The following is a 24,620-nucleotide window of genomic DNA, read 5'->3' as shown; positions in this document are numbered from 1 at the left end:
TTGGCTTTCTATTTATACTATAAAATTTCAAAGAATAACCTTCATTTTCAAATGGAACGCACTGTCTTTCTTTTACACACACATGAATGGGTAAGCCTGTAAATTATTTATATACGAGTATATGCACACATGCATATACATGTGTATATAAGTTCGCTTTCGCTCTAGAGCAGTTCCTTTAGTATTGCATTTTGTTTTCTTCTTCTTCTTTTTCTGACTTTATTTGAACAAAAATTGTTGTGGTAATTATGCAAAAGGTGATTGTCCTACCAAGCCATGATGGTAAAGCTACAAAAAAACAACAACAACAGGGACAATTATAAAAAAAGCCAAGCAAAAAATTGCAGTAGAAACAAAACCTGAACAACAACAGAGAATCTGAGAAGAAATGCACAAAAATGCAAAAAAAAACAAAACCAAAACAAAAAAGGAAAATCGCGGCAAGGAAAAGCTCTTAGTCTTCATGGCATAATCACAAAAAATGACGACGATGACGCCGATAACAACAACAAAAAGCCCGCAACATAAACAAAGGGGTGCAGAATGCAGTGCAGTACGGGACTCTTTGCTTGGCATTACTATTATTATGCAACCGTCAAAAAATCTTAAATTAAGAGAAGCGGTGAGAACACCGAAAAATAAAAGAAAAACTCCCCTCTTGCCAAATGGAACAAGGGAGCAGCAGCCTTCTTCGCTCGTTCGTCATGCTGCAAAAATTTGTTAGTTGTTGTTTTTTTGTTTTTCTACTTCTTGTGCAATACACTCTTCTTCAGAAGTTCTTTGTTTGCTGGTTGCTGCACTTATTCACTGTGCTGCTAAATGCATATGAGCAACAGCACCGACCGGCACAAAAAGAGAAAAAAACCAGAATAACACAAACAAACAAATCGCCGGCCAAAAAAACGGCAATAACAATGACAAGCAACCTCATCAGCGGTAATAACAACATGGGCCAATGGGAACCCATGGCAGAAGGAAGCAGTAGCCTGCCTGCACATAACATCAAGAGTTGCATTTAGGGTAGCGCAGCGCAATAGCAATAATGAATTTTATATTTACTGCAAAAAAGTCAATTCCGAACATTAAAATTTAATTCACTTGAGTTGTTTGAAGAAACAGAGGTGCAACAACGATGACGATGGCTATGAATCGACAGCCATTGCAAGTCCTTGATATGTTGTTCCCTAGTCCTATTGGGACTTTACCTAGCCTTTTACATTTGATGTTCTTTTTATGGGTTCCATATTCTCTGCCCTACTCCCTCTCTCGTTTTTGTTTTTGCTAGACCATGAACATTTGAATGTAATGACTGCCATTTGAATTTGCAACATGCAGCGCACTCTCAGCTTTGGGGAGAGGGAGCACTCTTTACTGCACACTTTAGCGTATAAGTCTTTATGTGTTTCTAGTTCCTTTCAATGCTTTTTTGTATTTTAGAGCATTTTAATACATTCAAGCATATCCTTCCGTTTCTATGGGTAAAGCTATGATAATGGAGGGGGAGGGGTGGCACTTTTAGCCTTAGTGCCGCACGAGCACGTGAGAAAGCTTTTAGCTAATTTTTATCTATCACCAAAGAAACGATGATTGCTTCTTCTTCTTCTCATTTTGCTACTAGAAAATGGTGATGTTGAAAAGCGTTCCTCTATGCTTTGTGTTTTTCCCCTACCCATTTTTGTTTTTGTAATTTTATACACAAATGAGGAAAAAAGACAACGGGCAAACGTGCTGATTTCTAGATTTTCTATTTTCCCATCATCTACGGCTGTTACGCTACTTTACAACCGGCAAAAGTGCTGCATTTGCAATGCAGCTCATATCGTGCAGGGGCAATAAATTTAACATCATTTTTATCATTTTATTATACACTTTGAATATCCATTCGTCTGTCTGTCCATTATCCATCCATCCATTCGCTTGTCCTTTGGTGTCCTTACAACGCTTAAAAGCAAACTTCTTCTTTTATAAAATATGCACACACACAGATACATTCTTCTTAAGGAAAATAATGTGAGAAAGGGTTAGAAATTCCGGATATTGATGTTTTGTGCTACCAATTCCTTCGAACATGTGTGAAGGTATCCTACCTTCTATGGTGGGTATGAGACCGCTGGGTCTTCTATTACAAATAGAATACCTCAAGGTCCTCGCAAGGCCTTCTAAAGTGGATAGAAAAAGGTTTTCTATGTAGGACAGAAGACCATAAAGTCTTCTAAAGAGGGTGAACAAGGTATTCTATAGCGGATAAAAAACCACATGGTACTTTACGATGAATACAGGACCACAAATTCCTCTATGGAGATAGAAAGCTAGAGTCATATATGGAGGATAGGAAATCACAAGGTCTTCTACGACCGACAGATCTATAGCAACACAAGGTCTTCTATGGTGAGTAGAAGACCACAAGATTTTCTATGGCGGACAGGAGACCACCAGGTTTTTTATGCCGGATCGTAGACCAAAGGATGTTCTATGGGGGAAAGGAGACCACAAGGTCTTCTATGGCGGATAGGAAACGACAAGGTCTTCGATGGCAGATCGGACACCTCAAGATCTATGGCGAAAAGGAGATTACTAAGTCTTCTATGGCGGATAGAATAGGACTACTAGAAGACCTACATCAAATAGAAGACCTCCACGTCTGCTACAGGAAATATAAAACCTCCAGGTCTTCTACGGAAAATAGAAGACCTCCAGATCTTCGACCAAAAATAGAAGACCTCCAGATCTTCTACGAAAAGTAGAAGACCTCAGGTCTTCTACATAAAGAATAAGTCCTCCAAGTCTTATATATAGCAACCAGAAAACCTCCACATCTTCTATAGAAAATAAAAGACCTCCAGATCTTCTATAGCATATAGAAGACCTCCAGGTCTTCTATAGCAAATAAAAGACCTCCACATCTTCAATAGAAAATAAAATATCTCCAAGTCTTTTTCGCATATAGAATACCTCCAGGTCTTCTATAGCAAATAGAAGATCTCCAAGTCTTCTTTCGCATATAGGAAACCTCCAGGTCTTCTTTAGCAATTAGACGACCTCCAAGTCTTCTTTCGCAAATAGAATACCTCCATGTCTTCCATAAACCTACAGGCCTTCTATAACAGAAGATACCCAAGTCTTCTAGCAAACAGATCCTCTCTAGAAAATAGGAGACCTAATGGTTGTTTATAGCAAATAGAAAACCTCAGGATTTCTGTAGCAAAGAGAAGATCTCCAAGTCTTTTTCGCATATTGAAGACCTCCAGGTCTTCTGCAGCAGATAGAAGACCTCCAAGTCTTCTATCGCCAATAGAAGACCTCCAGGACTTCTACAGCTAATAAAAGACCTCCAAGTCTTCTTTCGCAAATAGAAGACCTCCAGGTCTTCTATAGCAAATAAAACACCTCCAGGTCTTCTATAGCAAATAAAAGACCTCCACATCTTCTATAGAAAATAAAAGACCTCCAAGTCTTTTTCGCATATAGAAGACCTCCATGTCTTCTATAGCAAATAGAAGATTCGTAGGTCTTCTTTCGCAAATATAAGACCTCCAGGTCTTCTATAGCAAATAGATGACCTCCAGGACTTCCATAGCAAATATAAGTCTTCCAGGTCTTCTATAGCAAATAGAAGACCTCCAGGTCTTCCATGGGAAATGGAAGACCTCCAGGTCTTCTATAGCAAATAGAAGACCTCCAGCTCGTCCATAGCAAATAGAAGACCTCCAGGTCTTCTATAGCTAATGGAAGACCGCCAGGTCTTCTATAGCAAATACAAGTCTTCTATAGCAAATAGAAGACCTCCAGGTCTTCCATAGCAAATGGAAGACCTCCAGGTCTTCTATAGCACACATAAGACCTCCAGGTCTTCTTTAGGAAATATAAGACCTCCAGGTCTTCTATAGCAAATAGAATACCTCGAAGTCTTCTTTAGCAAATATAAGACCTCCAGGTCTTCTATAGCAAATAGAAGACCTCCATGTCTTCTATAGCAAATAGAAGACTTCCAGGCCTTCTATAGCAAATAGAAGACTTCCAGGCCTTCTATAGCACACATAAGACCTCCAGGTAGTCTATAGCAAATATAAGACCTCCATGTCTTCTATAGCAAATAGAAGACCTCCATGTCTTCTATAGCAAATAGAAGACCTCCAGGTCTTCCATAGCAAATAGAAGACCTCCAGGTCTTCTATAGCAAATAGATGACCTCCATGTCTTCTATAGCAAATAGAAGACCTCCAGGTCTTCCATAGCAAATAGAAGATCTCCAGGTCTTCTATGGCAAATGGAAGACCTCCAGGTCTTCTATCGCAAATGGAAGACCTCCAGGTTTTCTATAGCAAATACAAGTCTTCCAAGTCTTCTATAGCAAATAGAAGACCTCCAGGTTTTTCATAGCAAATAGAAGACATCCAGGTCTTCTATGGCAAATGGAAGACCTCCAGGTCTTCTATAGCAAATATAAGACATCCAGGCCTTCTATAGCACACATAAGACCTCCAGGTATTCTATAGCATATATAAGGCCTCCATGTCTTCTATAGCAAATAGAAGACCTCCAGGTCTTCCATAGCAAATAGAAGACCTCCAGGTCTTCCATAGCAAATAGAAGACCTCCAGGTCTTCTATAGCACACATAAGACCTCCAGGTCTTCCATAGCAAATAGAAGACCTCCAGGTCTTCTATAGCACACATAAGACCTCCAGGTCTTCCATAGCAAATAGAAGACCTCCAAGTCTTCCATAGCAAATGGAAGACCTCCAGGTCTTCTATAGCTAATGGAAGACCTCTAGGTCTTCCATAGCAAATGGAAGACCTCCAGGTATTCTATAGCAAATGGAAGACCTCCAGGTCTTCTATAGCACACATAAGACCTCCAGGTCTTCTATAGCAAATAGAATACCTCGAAGTCTTCTTTAGCAAATATAAGACCTCCAGGTCTTCTATAGCAAATAGAAGACATCCAGGCCTTCTATAGCACACATAAGACCTCCAGGTATTCTATAGCAAATATAAGACCTCCATGTCTTCTATAGCAAATAGAAGACCTCCAGGTCTTCCATAGCAAATAGAAGACTTCCAGGCCTTCCATAGCAAATAGAAGACCTCCAGGTCTTCTATAGCACACATAAGACCTCCAGGTCTTCCATAGCAAATAGAAGACCTCCAAGTCTTCCATAGCAAATAGAAGACCTCCAGGTCTTCTATAGCACACATAAGACCTCCAGGTCTTCCATAGCAAATAGAAGACCTCCAAGTCTTCCATAGCAAATGGAAGACCTCCAGGTATTCTATAGCAAATGGAAGACCTCCAGGTCTTCTATAGCACACATAAGACCTCCAGGTCTTCTATAGCAAATAGAATACCTCGAAGTCTTCTTTAGCAAATATAAGACCTCCAGGTCTTCTATAGCAAATAGAAGACATCCAGGCCTTCTATAGCACACATAAGACCTCCAGGTATTCTATAGCAAATATAAGACCTCCATGTCTTCTATAGCAAATAGAAGACCTCCAGGTCTTCCATAGCAAATAGAAGACTTCCAGGCCTTCCATAGCAAATAGAAGACCTCCAGGTCTTCTATAGCACACATAAGACCTCCAGGTCTTCCATAGCAAATAGAAGACCTCCAAGTCTTCCATAGCAAATGGAAGACCTCCAGGTCTTCTATAGCTAATGGAAGACCTCTAGGTCTTCTATAGCAAATACACGTTTTCAAAGTCTTCTATAGCATATAGAAGACCTCCAGGTCTTCCATAGCAAATAGAACACCTTCAGGTCTTCCATGGGAAATGGAAGACCTCCAGGTCTTCTATAGCAAATAGAAGACTTCCAGGTCTTCTATAGCTAATGGAAGACCGCCAGGTCTTCTATAGCAAATACAAGTCTTCCAAGTCTTCTATAGCAAATAGAAGACATCCAGGTCTTCCATAGCAAATGGAAGTCCTCCAGGTCTTCTATAGCACACATAAGACCTCCAGGTCTTCTATAGCAAATAGAATACCTCGAAGTCTTCTTTAGCAAATAGATGACCTCCAGGTATTCTATAGCAAATAGAAGACCTCCAGCTCTTCCATAGCAAATGGAAGACCTCCAGGTCTTCTATAGCACACAGACCTGGAGGTCTTCCATTTGCCATAGAATGCCTCGAAGTCTTCTTTAGCAAATAGACGACTTCCAGGTATTCTATAGCAAACAGAAGACCTCCAGGTCTTCCATAGCAAATAGAAGACCTCCAGGTCTTCTATAGCAACTAGAAGACCTCCAACTCGTCCATAGCAAATGGAAGACCTCCAGGTCTTCCATTAGCTATAGAAGACAAGGAGGTCTTCTATTTGCTATGGAAGACCTGGAGGTCTTCTATTTGCTATAGAATACCTGGAGGTCGTCTATTTGCTAAAGAAGACTTCGAGGTATTCTATGGCAAATGGAAGACCTCCAGGTCTGTGTGCTATAGCAAATACAAGTCTTCCAAGTCTTCTATAGCAAATAGAAGACCTCCTGGCCTTCTATAGCACACATAAGACCTCCAGGTATTCTATAGCAAATATAAGACCTCCAGGTATTCTATAGCAAATATAAGACCTCCAAATCTTCTATAGCAATTAGAAGACCTCCAGGTCTTCCATAGCAAATAGAAGACCTCCAGGTTTTGTTTAGCAAATAGAATACCTCCAGGTCTTCTATAGCAACTAGAAGTCAAGTCAAGTCTTCTTTCGCATAAAAAGCACATAGAATACCTCCAGGCGTTCTGTAGCAAATAGAAGATCTCCAAGTCTTCTCTCGTATATAGTAGACCTCCAGATTTTCTATGGCAACTAGAAGACCTCGAAGTCTTCTTTTCAAAAAGAAGACCTCCAGGTCTTCTATAGCAAATAAAGACCTCCAGGTCTTCTATAACAAATAGAAGACCTCCAGTTCTTCCATAGCAAATAGAAGACCTCCAGGTCTTCTGTAGCAAATAGAAGACTTACATCCTTTTTTCGCAAATAGAGAACCTCCAGGTCTTCTATAGCAAACAGAAGAAATAATGGTCCTCTCTATAAAATAGAAGACCAAAACCTTGTCTATATCAAATAGGAGACCACAGGGTCTTTTGTAGCAAATAGGAGACCTCAAGGTATTATTTAGCATATATAAGCCAAGATGTTCTTTAACAAATATAAAACCTCTAATTGCTCGATATCAATTTGAAAGACCACAAAGTCCTTCAGCGGAACTTGTTGAGGACCTAAGAGTTTAATCTAACAAACATATGGCCTAACAATTTTCCATATGTGTATGTACTCAGCATTTAAAATTGCAAATGGTTAACCTACTAAACCTATAGACCTCCATAGACAACCCTCTCCAACTAGTCTCCATACAAAATTTAAACCCCTCCCCCTATTTTTGGTTTTAACTGTTTTTAGCATTTAATTGATGCTGTTATGTTTTTGTTTCGCTTATCACTGTAACGGTTGTTGTCATCGTTTTGCTGTCAAAAAATTTTGCAGATAAAATGTCGAAACAATTTCACACATTTTCACAAGGCAGGCGGCAGGCACACAACATGAAGCATATCACAATCGCCATCACCATCATAGTTTTATTTTTTATTTTTGTGGTTATATTTTTGCTCACATAGCCGCTACCAACCGACCATTGCAATTTTATATTTAAATAATGCATTCATGTTCATTCATTTTACTGAGTTTTTTTTTCTTCTTTTTTTCTATTCCACAGATACTTCGGGATATACGCAAGGGTTTACTGCAAATGGGCCGGGAAGGCAAAATAGGTAAGTGCGCTCGCTCCCACAAAGCCCGAGGGAAAAAGCAATAAAAATAAAAATGGAAAAATATTTTTATTGCAAATAATAGCAATGGTGGCACCGCCGCGGTGTTTGGTGTTGATATTATAAATTTATTTACCATGCTCGTGTTTTTGTTGTTTGTTTTGTTGTGTTGTTGCAGATGACACCTATATGTATGACGATGCATTACGTAGTGGTCCCCATTATGCTGTAAGTGGTATTCATCCCCAGGGTCATTGGTACGATGAACCACCATATGAAAGTGATCCAGATGATTTTCTGATGTCGGGACTTAATTATGGGCCAGCAGCTACAATACAGGTAAGTGTGTGTATGTGTTTGTTGTATTTATTTAGAGGTTTTTAACAGAAGAGTTTACTGTTTGACTCAAAAAAGTTGTCAAAAGTTGTTGCCATGCAAATTTGCCTTTATAACTTAACTCCCATTTCACCTTAACTCCCATCTCATTAACTTCTGCCTATTGGACAATATTCTCCCTAGTAATTGATACCTTGCTTCATTTAACTGTTAACTGTGAACTGTTTCTCATCAAGTCATTTACCCAGTAGGCGACAGAGATGCCATTGAACCTTGTTGACCCTCTTGCATGGAATGGAAGGATGATAATGTTTGTTACTGCAAACTCTGCTATACTGTTCGATTTCAATACCTCATTGACCAACATCCCAATATGAACCATCTGTGGTGCTTCTCAAATGTTTTTGGTGCTCCTTGTATTTTTTTGTTTGTTTTTGGTGCTTGTTAATGGTAGTCCCAAACATGTTGCCACATGAAATTCGATACGAGGTTTAGCAAGGATTGCTATTTCGTCGGCACATTAAACCTAAAAATTTTGTATACCGAGAAAGCTTACAACAAAAGTTCATGAGCTCTTAGCTGTATGTATATTTAAAGGAGAAATGATCGAGTTCATTGTGGATTTAAAGAACGGAATTTTTAATAAGAGAAATGGGAAATTATTATATTAAGCCATTGAAATAGCAGTTACTTGAAATTTTCAACATGTAGCACAGAATTTCAAGCTGAACTACGATCCAACAACATTCATTTTATATATTGTAGTAGACTCAATGACTCACATTGACATTTCAATGTATTGACTTTTTCTATAAAACAAATTTGGCTGAATTGACTTTTTTTACCGAAAAAATTGACTGATATTTTCTATAGAAAAAAATTCAATAAGTTAACTTTGACTATAGTAAAAGTTCGTTGAATTAATTGTTCCTATAATACAAGTTCGCTGAATTAAATTTTTCTATAGAAAAAGTCCGCTGAATTGAATTTTTCTACAGAAAAAGTTCGCTGAATTGAATTTTTTCTATAGAAAAAGTTGGCTGAATTGACTTTGTATAGAAAAAGTTCGCTGAATTGAATTTTCTATAGAAAAAGTTCGCTGAATTGACTTTTTCTATAGAAAAAGTTCGCTGAATTGAATTTTTCTATAGGAAAAGTTCGCTGAATTGACTTTTTCTATAGAAAATGCTCGCTGAATTGACTTTTTCTACGGAAAAAGTGCGCTGAATTGACTTTTTCTATAGAAAAAAGTGCGCTGAATTGACTTTTTCTATAGAAAAAGTGCGCGGAATTGACTTTTTCTATAGGAAAAGCTCGCTGAGTTGACTTTTTCTATAGAAAAGTTCGCTGAATTGAATTTTTCTATAGAAAATTTCGCTGAATTGACTTTTTCTATGGAAAAAGTTCTCTGAAATCACTTTTTATGGAAACAGTTCGCTGATTCTACTTATTCTACAGGTAAAGTTCGAAGAAGTTCGCTGAATTCATTTTTCCCACAGAATAAGTTCGCTGAATTAAATTTTCTGCAAGAAAAGTTAGTTGAATTTAAATTTTCTGTAGAAAAATTTCAATGAATTAATTTTTACTACAATAAAAGTTTGCTGAATTAATTTTGTAGTAGACTCAATGACTCACATTGACATTTCAATGTATTGACTTTTTCCATAAAACAAATTTGGCTGAATCGAATTTTCTATAGAAAAATTCAATAAATTAACTTTGACTATAATAAAGGTTCGTTGAATTAATTTTTACTATAATAAAAGTTCGCTGAAATTGACATTTTCTATAGAAAAAGTTCGATGAATTGACTTTTTCTGTCGAAAATGTTCGCTGAATTGACATTTTCTATAGAAAATGTTCGCTGAATTGTCATTTTCTATAGAAAATGTTCGCTGAATTGTCATTTTCTATAGAAAATGTTCGCTGAATTGTATTTTTCTATAAAAAAAGTTCGCTGAATTGACTTTCTCTATAGAAAAAGATCGCTGAATTGACTTTTTCTATAGGAAAAGTTCGCTGAATTGACTTTTTCTATAGAAAAGTTCGCTGAATTGAATTTTTCTATAGAAAATGTTCACTGAATTTAATTTTTTCTATAGAAAAAGTTAGCTGAATTGACTTTTTGTATAGAAAAAGTTAGCTGGATTGAATTTTTCTATAGAAAATTTCGGTGAATTGGCTTTTTCTATGGAAAAAGTTCGCTGAATTGACTTTTTCTATTGAAAAAGTTCGCTGAATTGATTTCCTCTACAGATAAAGTTCTAAGAAGTTCGCTGAATTCACTTTTCCCACAGAAAAACTTCGCTGAATTAAATTTTTTGTAGAAAAATTTCAATGAATTAATTTTTACTACAATAAAAGTTTGCTGAATTAATTTTGTAGTAGACTCAATGACTCACATTGACATTTCAATGTATTGACTTTTTTTATAAAACAAAGTTGGCCGAAGTGACTTTTTCTACAAAAAAAATATTGGCTGATATTTTCTATAGAAAAAATCAATAAATTAACTTAGACTATAGTAAAAGTTCGTTGAAATATTTTTTATTATAATAAAAGTTTGCTGAAATTTACTTTTTCTTTAGAAAAAGTTCGCTGTATTGACTTTTTGTATAGAAAAAGTTCGCTGAATTGACTTTATCTATAGAAAATGTTCGCTGAATTGTCTTTTTTTATAGAATAGTTCGCTGAATTGAATTGTTCAATAGAACAGTTCGCTGAATTGAATTTTTCCATAGAAAAAATTCGCTGAATTGACTTTTTCCATGGAAAAAGTTCGCTGAATTGTCTTTTTCTATGGAAAAAGTTCGCTGAATTGACTTTTTCTATGGAAAAAGTTCGCTGAATTAAATTTTCTGCAAGAAAAGTTAGTTGAATTTAAATTTTCTGTACAAAAATTTCAATGAATTAAATTTTACTACAATAAAAGTTTGCTGAATTATTTTTTTTTTTTATAAAAGTTTGCCGAATTGCTTTTGTCTATGGAAAAGCTTCACCGAATTGACTTTTCCTATAGAAAAACTTTGCTGAATTGACTTCGTATATAGAAAAGCTTCGCTGAATTCACTCCGTCTATAAAAAAGTTTTGCTGAATTGCTTTTGTCTATAGAAAAGCTTCGCCGAATTGACTTTTCCTATAGAAAAACTTTGCTGAATTGACTTTGTATATAGAAAAGCTTCGCTGAATTGATTTTGTCTATCGAAAAGTTTCGCTGAATTTATTTTGTCTATAGAAAAGTTTCGGTGAAATGAATTTTGTATATAAAAGCTTCGCTGAATTGAAATTTTCTATAGAAAAAGTTTGCTGAACTGCCTAGAAAAAAGTTCGTTGAATTTGCTTTTTCTATAGTAATAGTTCGCTGAATTGGTTTTTGAATTGACCTTTTCTATAAAAAGGTCCGCTGAATTGAATTTTTCTATAGAAAAAGTTGGCTAAATTGACTGAATTTGTATGCAAGAAAAGTTTGCTGAATTGACTTTTCTATGGAAAAAGTTCACTGAATTTGCTTTTTCTATGGTTAAAGCTGAATTGACTTTCCTATAGAAAAAACTTTTGCTGAATTAAATTTGTCTGAATTAATTTTTTAATTGAAAAAAGTTTTCTGAATATACTTTTTCTATAGAAAAAACTTCGCTGAATTGACTTGTTTATAGAAAAAGCTTTGCTGAATTGATTGTGTCCTTAGAACATCTTCGCTAAATTGACTTTTCCAAAGGAAAAGCTTCGCTGAATTGGTTATTTCTATAGAAAAATTTAGCTGTAATAACTTTTTTGCTGAAAAAGTTCGCTGAAATAACTTTTTCTACAGAAAAAGTTCGCTCAATTAACCTTGGAGTAGACTACATCTAGTTGTTGAGCTTGCATCTTCGTGGTATCTAGTTTTCGTCCTGATTTTGGCCGCTCTTGGCTGCCACAAGGAAATTAGCAGAATTCATATTTGCTCCCCGTAACGTTCGCTCATCAAACGTACGCTGCCGCTCCAATAATCACAGCATGATCGATCTGGTTTACTCAGTGACAGCTACAATCTTAGTTTCATGACCAGGGCAGCGGTCGTATGCTCTCTTTAGGTCTTGTTCTTTTTCATGGGCGCACATGAGATGAGGTCACAAGAATTACCCGCTTTTATGACCGAGGTACATAACGGAGTGACCACGACATTCCTTTCTATAGTCATTTTTATGTGGTAATCGTACCTTTCGGACCGTTAGGAAGTAAAGACTTGCTTGCGAAAACAACGTGATATCGGTGTAAACAGGAGCACAAGCACTACTTTTGGTATTCAAAATTATTTTTGAACAGCCCTTTAGCAGCACGTAAGCGAAGTAGAGGTTAAACAGATCCGGAGATATCACCCCCGCCTTTGGGAACTCCCGCCTTGCACGCTAAAGGTCGTGGGTTCGATTCCCTAGCCAGGCAACATCAAATGTTCAACGGTGGCAATACCCCTCAGCAATGTTGGCGACATTTCCTGAGTATATCAGCCATGTAAAACTTCTCTACAAGTGGTGTCTTAAGACACGCCGTTCGGACTCGGCGATAAACAGTAGGTCCCATATGATTGAGTCAATGTGAATCGGAGTGCAATCATTGATATGAGAGAAGTCTCCCTTGTCCCGTTTGGGATGTTTGTGGAACAATTATTATTATATTATTGGGAACTCCCTGTTTCACTCAAGGGTTCTTGAATTCTACAAACGACTGGCGTCCACACATATAATTTGTTATCCGACGGTAGCGAAAGCTTTTCGAAAGGCATGAGCACCATGACTGTTCGGAAGCTCAGACAGTTTTGGATTAGTCCTGGAATTATATGAGTGAATATTTTGTGTAACTGTGCATCATCCTGAATCCACCTGATGTTAATTTGAACCAGTTTCTCCTCATGAGAGGGTATACCTCTAGAATCTTCGTAGTAGCGAGAGAAGGGATTCGAATTTGGTTGCATCCTTAGCTGACTACAGTAGCGGGACTACTCTGTCAACTTTTCTTCTGGTGAAATATGGGTGGCTAACGATAAATTACGAACACTTGTCAAACTCCCAACTCCGGGTTCATCCAGTTGCTTAAGTATTATAATTGAGATTCCGTGTGGGCCCAAAGCATTGGATGATTTCGCGTTTCGGATGACGTTTGCAATATCGCCCATCGTAAATGTTGGTGGTACCTCCTCGGCTGGGATTTATCTTATACGACGTAGCACACTCCTCTTCGCCCTATAAATTTGCTGGTTAAAATAACACGGGCACCTTTTTGGATCAGTCACTGCCACATCGTTCAAAATAACAGCTTTTCTCTATAAACCTTTTTTCCCGGATTCGAGATTGATTTAACCGGTGACCGCAATTTCCATAATCCTGTACCAATGTTGCATTGCTTCATGTGGTCTAGCCACATTTTCCGCTTATGTTCGCCTATTAGCCTCTTGACTTCAAGAGTAAGTTCACTAACTCTTGGGTCTTCAGGTTTCGTACGCTCGTCACGCTCACTTGCTAGTCCAGATCTCTGAAGCAGTGATTAGTAAATTCTATGAATCCTTGCCAATGAGCTTTCCTATGGTTCAGAAAAGGTTCAGAGGTTAAAAAGTCGGGTGGCCTGTTTACGGAGACGATGATCGGAAGATCGTCTAAGCCGAGAGAATGATGTTTTGCCAGGACACGTCATTTATCAGACCGAAAACCACAATTGCAATGTCTGGAGCTGAACCGTAGCACTCTGTTGAGGTCCTTTAAGCATAGTTTTGTCACATTACGCTTAAATTTAAAATATTTAAATTTTCTTAAAATAGCCAAATCTTGTAAAAACAAGAGTATTCTTCGCAAACGAAAAAAACATCCTCAGGAAACATGTGTGTTCTGCTATTGGCATTGCTTTACATTGCCACAATCAAACATTCAACTGACTGCACTTTATTATGCTTGTTATTCAATTCATGCATACATTGTAAAAACTATTTATTTATACATACATACACACATATATGAGTGTGTGCACGTGTGTGTGAGAATGCAACATATGCAAGGATCATCTTGTATGCATCTTATGTGCCATTTACCAATAAAAATGTCATTCAACTAAATGTTTATTTTGGGGATAAATGTAGTCTTATCCCCCCCAACAAAACCATTCTAAAAAGCTGTTTTTGACAATCAACTCACACAAACACATTCATACATTTACACTTTAAAGATTACCAATGGGAATCTTATATTGTTGCTGATCATCTTAGTCTTACATTTGTAATCCTTTGGGTGTTTGTGGTATTTGGTTGTTGTTGTTTTAAACAAAATCTTTTTCTTCCTCGTTGGATTTGGGATTTTTTTTTGTTCTCAATGGAATTAAAGTTTGTTTTTTATGAAATTCATAAAAAATACTTAGATACTCAAAAAAATATAGAAAATCTATGCAAGCATAACGTAATCCAAGAAGCCATTGCCCTTACCAGGAGGCTAAAGGCAAACTTCTGCTGCATCTAAATATTGCAGCCAATATAAAATGAAAGCTTATCATAGACACATGTGCAGCTAAGTGTTTTGATGTCAAGCATAAGGTTAAATCCTTGTTTTTGTTTTAATGTAAAGTATGTATGTGTGTGTCCGTGTGTTTTAAAAAATACACACAAATACAATGGAGTGCTAAATAAAGTAACTTTAGTTGAGTTGTTTTGACAAAGATGTAGTATGATGGATTTGTTTATGCTTAGTTTAACTTGTGTAAGGATAACAAAGTATTTTTTATTGGCATTTGTTTAATATTTTTGTTGTTGTTGTTTGTTTATAATCGATTATGTTTTCTTGTCTTCTTTTACAGGGCGGTCGTGTACGTTACTCCTCAAATCGTGATAGCACCGGTGTCATTTCATTACGTTCAGCTGGTGATATATCATTACCACAAAGAGCACCACCGCGAAGAGGTCTTATATTACCTCAACAGCCACCAAATCCACCGACAATAATTCCTTTAACACATGCCAGGTAAGTAAAGAAATACGCAAATATGTGGTTAAATTAAAACCAAAAAGAAAATTTAAACATTTTATTATAACAAAGCTTTTTGCAATAGGTGTGGTTTTCGAGACTCCCTTAAAAGAATCTTTTAATCCTCTACGTCCTGTTTCAACTTATCAATCCTTGATTGAAGTGTAATCGCCAGAGAACACTTTGTCGTCTTTAATTTAAAATTTTAGAATTTTAAAATTGTAGCCTTTTACATACATATTAGGAAATCCTTTTAATCCTTATATTGTAATTACACATGTGTCAATTGTTTTTCTGTCCTTTTTAGAATTCTAATTTGTCCTTTTATATTTTGGCATTAAATATTGACAATTTACATATGCAATATTTACATAGTTTGTATGTGTTTTGTGTAGTTTTTTTGTTTGACAATTTTTCTTTAAATAGTTTCGGGCATATTGAACAACACATACATACATAAGTTACAACATCTGTTGTAAGATTTAAATTGATTTTTTGTGTTTCGATAATAAGTGGCAATTGTTGTAGTTGTATTTTTTGTGATTATAGCAACATGTTATGAGTGGATTAGCAAACAATAAAAACGCCGTAAGGAAATATTATTTAAGGGCCTGTTCATGTATGTCGATAAGAAAATGAATGCGCAAGAAAAACTACCAAATTTGAGTGTTTTTCAAATTTGTTTTTTGTTTTGTAGGAAAAGAAAAGGCAATAATATTTCCAAAACTAAAGTTTGGGTGTGTTTCATGCGCACACATTTTCGTTTCGAAATACATAAACTGGGGGTTAATGTATATTTACACATATACACACATACATATGTATGTATGAGAAGAGAGACTTTTCCCATATCAAAAAGTCCTGTAAGATGCTATCATCTCCAAAAGTAGATGAGAACATTCTTCTTATAACCGATTTCTAACAGCATGGTGCGCCTGAACTGACTTCAAAGGTGCCTACACCTGGGAAGTTTTTGCGGATTCTGAAACTAAAATGTTCATAGATGAAAAAAAAAACAAAAAATGTCGCCGCAGGGATTTTTAAATAAATCGGGGAAAAATTTCATATTTGTAGGGTTTTTTAGGTTTTTAGGATTATGCGGCAAGTCTTATCAAAATGGGACTAGAGAAAATCGTATAACTGTAAAATTATATATAAGTTTAAATTGGGAGATTGCACTAACTCCATCGCCTGCTTACAGAAAATGCTAGTCATGACATTATTTTATAAGCAGCCAATGAAGTTAGTGCAATGTCAAAATTTAAACTTATATTTCTCAAAAATGGTACCACTTAGGAGAATATTGTAAAAGCCAATTTTGTAGAGAATATTTACAGCTATAAGATTTTATCTTGTCCCATAAGATTTGCCGTTTTCAAGCAAAATCCTGAAACCCAAAAAAGCCTACAAATGTGAACTCTGACGGCGAATTATTTAAAAATCGCTCGGACGATTTTTTTATTTTTTCTCATCTATGATCATTGTAGTTTCTGAATCCGCAGAAAAACTTCCCAGGTGTTAGCACCTTTCATTTAAAGTTAGTTCAGGAGCACGGTGACAGGTTTTTGACAAAGCACGACACCATTCATAGAGAAAATTAAACTAATGCTGGGCAGAGTCTCCGAGTAAATGCCCGAGTGGCTATTGCGAGCTATAGCTCGAAGTTCATTCGACGGCGATATTCACCGCCAACGGAAATTGGCCTGCAGATTTTTCAAAGAATTTTACTCTGATCGAGATATGATGTCGATGTAGTCGCCATAAGCGAGTAACATCCAAAAACCCCTTTAGAAGGACCCATTTAAGAGATAGAAGACCCATTTAAGAGATCTGCTATTAACAAAAGACCACCTAAGTAGGTATTTTATCTAAAGAAGATTCCTTAACCACGTCCTCTTCTATCAGCAGAACACTTCTTTACGAGCTCTTTTATCATCAAAAGATTCCATTTAGGAGGTCTTCTATTAAGAAACTACCTCCAAAGGAGGTATTTTATCTAAAGAAGACCCCCTTAGGAAGTCTTCTGTTAACAGAAGATACCTTTGGGAGGTCTTCTATCAACAGAATACCCCTTTAGAAAATCTTCTATTTCAAAAAGGCCTTTACGAAGTCTCCTTTCAACGGAAGATCCATTTAGGAGGACTTCTACCCCTTAACTTAGTCTTCTATCCGCCGAAGGCACCTTCGCGATTTCTTTTTTCAACAGAAGACCTCTTTAGAAGGTCTCCTAACCCCAAGAGATCCCTTTAAAAGGTTTTCTATCAACAGAATATCCCCTTACGAGGTATTCTATCGACAGAAGACCTCTTTATGAGGGCTTCTATCAGAGAACACCTCTTTGCGAGTTCTTCCATCAAAAGAAGACCAATTTAGAAGAACTTCTGTCAACAGAAGACCCCTTTCTAAAAAAACGTCATTTAGGAGGTCTTCTGTCCCTTTTCTAGGAGGTCTTCTGCCTCTTTACGAGGTCTTCCCTCAACACAAAACCCCTTTAAGAAGTTTTTTTAACAACAAAAGAGCCATTTACGAGGTCTTTTATCCGCAGAAGACCCCTTCGTGAGGTCTTCTATCAACCGAACACCCTTTAAAAGATCATATATCTAAAGGGGACCCCTTTACGAGGTCTAATATCACAAGAAACCCCCTTTAGAAGATATTTTATTAACAGCAAAAGTTCCCTTAAGGTTTTCTATCTAAAGAAGATCTCTTTATGAGGTAGTATATCTAAAGAAGATCCTTCTAGGAGGTCTTCTATCAGCAGATGATCTCGTAAACGAGATTCCTTTTAGGAGGCCTTCTGTCAACAGAAGACCCCTGTACGAGGCCTTTTGTCAAAAATAATCCTCCTAAAGAGCCCCTATGTTAAGAAGACTCCTTCACGAGGTCTTCCATCAAAGGAAGACCGCTCAATGAGGTCTTCTATCAACAGAGACATAGTTATGAGGTCTTCTATCAACAGAATACCTCTTTAGAAACCCCTCTATCTAAAGACCTTTACTATGCCTTTTATAAACAAACGACCTCTTTACGAAGTCTTTTATCAACAGAAGACCTATTTACAAGGTCGTCTATTAGCAGAGGACTCCTATATTAAGAATACCCCTTTTAGAAATCTTCTATCAACGGGAGATCCCTTTTAGGAGGTCCTCCGTCAACAGAAGACCCCTTTTTGAGGTCTTCTATCAACAAAAGACTTCTTGAAGAGACCCCTATCTTAAGGAGTTTCCTCTACGAGCTTTTCTATCAACAGAAGTCCGCTTAATGAGGTTTTGTATCAATAGAAGACCTATTTACGAGTTCTTCTACCAACACAAGGCATATTTACGGGGTCTTCTATCATCCCTTTAGAAGATCTTTTATCTAGGGAGACATTTACCAGATCTTTTATCCATAGAAAACTATTTTATGAGGTCTTCTTTTATTAAATAACCTCTTTAGGAGGTTTTTGTATTATTAAATGATCTCTTGAGGAGGTCTTCTATCAATAAACGACCCATTTACGAGAGGTCTTCTTTTGTTAAAGAACCTCTGTAGAAGGTTTTCTATTATTAAATGATCTCTTGAGGAGATCTTCTATCAGCAAACGACCCCTTTACGAGAGAAGACCGCTTTAAAAGGTCTTCTCTGCAAGGAAGATCCCTTGAGGAGTTCTTTTATAAACACAAGACCTCTTTATAAGGCCTTCTACTCACAGAAGACCTCTTTTCGAGAGATCTATCAACAGAAAACCCCTTTAGGAAGGCTTCTATCAACAGAAGGCCCATTAACGAGGTCTTCTATTAACAGAAGAATATGCCTTTTATCAACAGAAGACATATTTACGAGGTATTCTGTCCACAGAACATACCGTTAGGAGGTTCTCTATTAACAGAAGACATACTTAAGAGGTCTTCTATCAACAGAAGATCCCTTTAGGAGATCTTCTATCAACAGAAGACCCCTTTACAAAATCTTGTATCTAAAGAATACCCCTTTACGAAATTTTTAATCACAAGGAAACTCTTTTATGGGCTCTTCTATAAACAGAAGTGTCCTTAAGAAGGTCGCATTTTTAAAGAATATCCTTCTAGGAGGTCTTCTATCTGAGGAAGACCCCTTTAGGAGGCCTTCTGTCAAGAAAAGACCTCTTATGGAGGTATTCTCTCTAAAGAACATCCCTTCTATTGGCAGAAACCCCTTTTACGAGGTCTTACATCCAAAGAAGATCCCTTTACGAGGTCTCCGATGACCAGAAGCCCCTTTTATGAGGTTTTCCATAAAGAGAAGATCCATTTCTGAGGCCTTCTATAAACAGAAGTCCCATTTCGGGAGTATTCTATCAACAGAAGACCATTTGAGGAAGAGAAGATGTTATAACTAAAGAATACCCCTTTACGAGGTCTTCTATCACAATAAAAGCCTTTTAGGAGGTCTTCTATCAACAGGAAACCCCCTTAAGAGGTCTTCTATTAACAGAAGTCCCCTTAAGAAGGTATTCTATCTAAAGAAGATCTCTTTAGGAGGTCGCATATTTAAAGAAAATCCTTATGGGAGATCTTCTATCGGAAGATGAACCCTTTAGGAGGGCTTCTATTAACAAAAGACCTCTTTAGGAGGTATTCTATCTAAAGAGCATCCCTTTAAGGAAGTTTTCTATCAGAAGAAGACGCCTTAATGAAGTCTTGTATCAAGAGAAGGCCCCTTAACGAGGTCTTCTATTTAAAGAAGATTCCTTAAGGAGGTCTTCTATCAACACAAGTCCGCCTTGCGAGGTCTTCAATTACAAGAAAATCCTTTTAGAAGGTCTTCAGTCAACAAAGGTCTTCTATCAACAGAAGACCCCTTAAAAGATCTTATATCTAAAGAAGACCCCTTTACGAGGTCATATATCAATAGGAAACCCCTTCCAGAGGTCTTCTATCATCAGAAGTCACCTTAAGATGGTATTATATCTAAAGAAGGTCCCTTTAGAGGTCGCATATTTAAAGAATATCATTTTAGGAGGTCTTCGATCTAATGAAGACCCCTTTAGGAAGCCTTCTATAAACAAAAGTCCCTTTAATGAGTTATTCTATCTAAGAACATCCGATTTAGGGAGTCTTATATCAACAGTATACCCCTTTGAGAGGTCTTGTATCTAGGGAAGACCCCTTAACGAAGTCTTTTACCTAAAGAAGACCCCCTTTATGAGGTCTTCCATAAAGAGAAGATCCCTTAACGTGGTCTTCTATTAACAGAATAGCACTTTAGGAGGTCTTATATCAAGAGAAGACCCATTTAGGTGGTCTTCTACCTGCAACAGACCCCTTCACAAGACCTTATAACAAAAGAAGACCCCTTTACGAGCTATTCTATCAACAGTGGACTCCTTTAGAAGATTTTCCACCTACATAAGGAATTTGTATCAGCAGGGGACCTCTATACAAGGTCTTCTATCAACAGTCGACGCCTTTACGCGTTGTCCTATTAACAAAAGACGACCCCCTTTTGGAGGTCATCTATCTATTTTCATCGTAGGTAGTCCTTGTGATTTTGATTACAAATATATTAGTTTTACTTTCAAAGCCATGACTTCATTTACCTCCTCCACAAAAGTTCAACACTTCAGTACAATTCAATCCTACTCCTCGGAACTTGTTGATATTTTATTGTTTGATCATGACTACAATATAATAATTAATTTCGAAGTGTCCCTATCCCATAGCAGCAAAACAAAATGTTCTTCGGTTGATAGAAAGTACTCTACATAAAAGAACGCCCATTGATAAAAGTAACCCTGTAGGACTAGATAATTTCATGTCCCTGTCCGATAAATTTCGTTATAAAAAGGATTCTTGAGACGTATCATTTTCAAACAAATTTTTCCTTACATTACACTGCAGCCAGAATAAACCTCTGTGTATACGTGTAGAAGACATTATCCAGGGTCTTTGCCATTCTATACATAGAGGAATTCCTAAGGGATATTTTATACACAGAAGATTTTCTAAAGTGGTATTCTATTTAAAAATACACGACAGACGTATAAAATATAATGTGGTTGCTGTTGTAGCAGCAGTATAGGGGGTGACCCCCACTTGTACATTTCAGAAAATCAAAAAAAAAAAATATTGGCCTATTTTAAAGAACAAGTACCATAGAATATGTGGTAAAACTTTCAAATCGATCGGAACAAAAATGACTGAGTATTGGAAGGGAAAAATTCATTGTGATTTGTATGCACCATAGAAACTTAAAACTTGTTTTTCTCGAAATGATATGCTGAAAACAGTGCCAACTCTAGCTCAAAAACTAATAAACAAATTGTCATATAATTTTGTGAGCTTATCAAGGAGATCAAAAAACGAGTCCTTCATCGATCGATTTTATTTTTTTTTTTGGGTCCAACATTTCAGTAAAGACTAATATTTTTTTAAAAATTCGATCGATGAAGGACTAGATCTTTATGTTCTAAATAAGCATACAAAAATATATGACGATCGGTTCATTAGTTTTCGACTACAGTTGGCACCACAAAACATTTTAATAAAAACAGGGTTTGGTAGACGGCCAATTACCACAAAACTCCGTTGTATTTTTCAACTTGAAAAATTCAGGAAGTAGATTAAGATGGGCTCTTTCAGATGAAAAAAACATCTACTAAAAAAGTTTCATAGTTTTCTTGGAGAAAATTCAAGAAAAATGTCTTTAATTTGGCTTTACAACTGGGGGTCACCCCTTAAACCTACATAGAAGCATAGGTTTAATGCTGGGTTGGGATCCGCTGGCCAAAACACTATGGTTCCGGGTCAATCCGGTACAAAAGAACCCGTTGCCGTGGGATTGATATAATGTGGTATTCTACTTTTGTTTTGAAGCTATGGAAAACTGCATTCGAAGGTATTTGAATATAAGAAAATAAATTCGCCATATAAAGACACCATTGAAAATTACTTATTTTAGACCTTCCCACTTCTTATTCTTTCGTTTCACATTTAAACGAATCTAAACATTTCTTCGAGAATGCTCACTGTAAGGGTTGCTTTACAGCTTACACAAAAGGGATCCTGGTCGCTATTTAAATTCGGAGTGTCAGACCAGTAATGTTATTACTAAACGATGTATTTTGAATCCAAGCGAAATTAATTAATCATTATCTACAAATAATAAAAAAAGAGAAACTTTATTTAACAAAGTTATTGTTGCTGTTGATATGTTAGCATTTGTTATTCTCTCAACGTTTTGTAACTACATTAGTACACATATGTTGGTATGTGTGAGCGAAGCTTTCTTTCTAAGCAAAGAACGTGCAGATCTTTGTCTATACACCATAAGTGAATTTTAAAGTTCTAACTTTTTTTCCTATCTCTTGTACGCATCGCACAAAATGAAACTAAATATAGTTTAGCAATCCCTTTAGAGTGGCATTGTTATTGTTCCAGTTCTTCTTGTTGTTACACTTGTATCTCTCTATTAGTGTTCATATCACTATGGGGGCTATGGAAAAAGAATGAAAGTAAGAAAATGGGTTGTGTGCGTGCCCAGGATGTTTGGAGTGGCTGATGATAGAGGAAAAACTTCATATCCTTTCATATACATAGGTGTTCTTTCGTCTTCATATGGAAGTGTGTGCCTGTGTGTTCATATGACGACCATTCAGTCATCATTTCATTTCATTCCATTCATTCACTTTCCTGAATGTGTACGTGCGTCTAAGTTTTAAATGATGTTATATTGCTATTCACTACTAACTGATGGACAGATGTGTGTAAGAGTGTGTGTGTCTGTGAGTGAGTGCGTTTGTGTTTTCCTACTGCTGCGTGTATGTTTGTAAATTGCGTACGTGCTGAAATATCAAAAAATGGAAACAATCAAATACATGGTTACCAAACAACAATCCACATAAAACTTTGACTGTAAAAAGTTATCAATGTCTGAACATCTTACGGCATGACAACAGATAGATATACATACATATGTACACACAATAACGGGTAAATATAAACACTCAAAGATATGTACATGTATCCATTCCAAGTATATATTGGAACTGTTTGTATACAATACAATTTGATCTAAGCCAAAACACAAATAAAGTGAGTCCATTCACCTTACCCACACAAGTGTATAGTGATATTCCTATCAGTAATGGGTTCATACCTACATACATAGCCACCCAACTACATGTTGGCCACAACCATCCATTCTTCTACATGTGGTTGATTGCGTTAAATATTGATACAATTTTTATTGTTATATTGTGGTAAATTTGTTGTTGTTTTTCCCCAATGTGTATTTGTATGCTTTCACGCCACATGTTTGGCTTTATGTGTGTCGGTATTGGTAGATTTTCATTTCATTTACTAATGTTTACACAGTTCTCATTTGAGTTTAGTTATTGTATGTCGGCTTATAAAAGCCAGACTCGAATTGGTTATATGAAGATTAAATCTTGCATATTGATGTGTTTTTTTACCCTCTACCACAACTACTCTCACAGTTGAGACTACTTGGAGCTTAAAATGTTTGTTGCATCAATGTAGGACAGAGACAAATAATGTGTTCAACCGCCTAATACTCTTAACCGGGTTCTTAGCTGCAGTTGTCACTGTAAGGAATATATTTGAAAGTTTCTTGATAGACAATATTCCAGTAAGTTTGGGCATTCATTGTAAATTGTATTGTTCCATCTGATTTTGACTCGTTTGGTGAACTTTAAGATGTCATTTTGATCGAGGCCGTTAAGCAAGGTCATGTTCTGCAGTCGGGATATACTTCGCCAGAATCTATATAATCACATGAGAATAGAGGACGAAGGCGGCCGTCCTCTCCTTAAGAGCCCTTATACACATAGAAACCCTACTAAATGTTTTTTTTTATAGTAGACGACCTGCTTAAGGGTCTTCAGAAGAGCTATTTAAGAGCTGCATATAATAGAAAACCTTCTGGAAGGATCACTTATAAATAATAGACCATTTAGAAGGTTTTCAAAGCTCCACCTGTAGATATAAGGGGTGTTCTCTAGATAGGAGGCCTCCCAAAGGAATCTTCTTTAGATAGAAGTCTTCCTAAAGGGATATTCTGTGAACAGAATACCTACTTAAAGGGTCTTCTTTGAATAGAAGACCTCTTTCAGGGACCTTCTGTTGATAGAAGAATACCTTCTAAAAGGACTTCTATTGATGGGATACCTTCGAATGGGGTCTTTTGTTGATAGAGGATCTACTAATGAGGGGTTTCTGTATGTATCAGACCTCTTCATAGAGACTTCTATATATACAAGTATAACTCATATACAAGAATACCTCCTCAAGGGTTCTTCTATTGATAAAATATATTGTGAGGTGAGCTTCTTTAAACAGAGTAACAACTAAAGTGGTCTTCTTTAAATAGAAGACCCACCGAAGGCACCACCCTCTTTAGATAAAAAATCTCCTAACTAGTATTCTTTAAATAGAAGACCACCTGAAGAGATCTTCCTTGGATAGAAAACTATCTTAAGGGGGCTTCTACTGATCGAAGACCTTATAAAGAGATCTTCCGTTTATAGAACAATCCCAAAACAATTTCCAAATTATTTTTCCT

General features: G+C 36.6%; 1 protein-coding gene across 1 annotated transcript in view; it reads left to right on the top strand.

Moving 5' to 3' along the window:
• SKIP (Shal K[+] channel interacting protein) overlaps window positions 1–24,620 on the top strand; it is a 427,069-nt gene that overhangs the window by 367,776 nt on the left and 34,673 nt on the right. The window contains exons 10-12 of the mRNA XM_073961480.1: window positions 7,709–7,763; window positions 7,939–8,099; window positions 14,911–15,074. Coding sequence (XP_073817581.1) covers window positions 7,709–7,763; window positions 7,939–8,099; window positions 14,911–15,074 — 380 coding nt within the window. The remainder of the gene's footprint in view (window positions 1–7,708; window positions 7,764–7,938; window positions 8,100–14,910; window positions 15,075–24,620) is intronic.

This window comes from Musca autumnalis, unplaced genomic scaffold (assembly GCF_047663935.1).
Source record: "Musca autumnalis isolate F117 unplaced genomic scaffold, ASM4766393v1 scaffold_1, whole genome shotgun sequence".
NCBI lineage: Eukaryota > Metazoa > Arthropoda > Insecta > Diptera > Muscidae > Musca > Musca autumnalis.
Note: the sequence above shows the minus strand (reverse complement) of the source record. Positions and strands in the feature narration are given on the sequence as shown.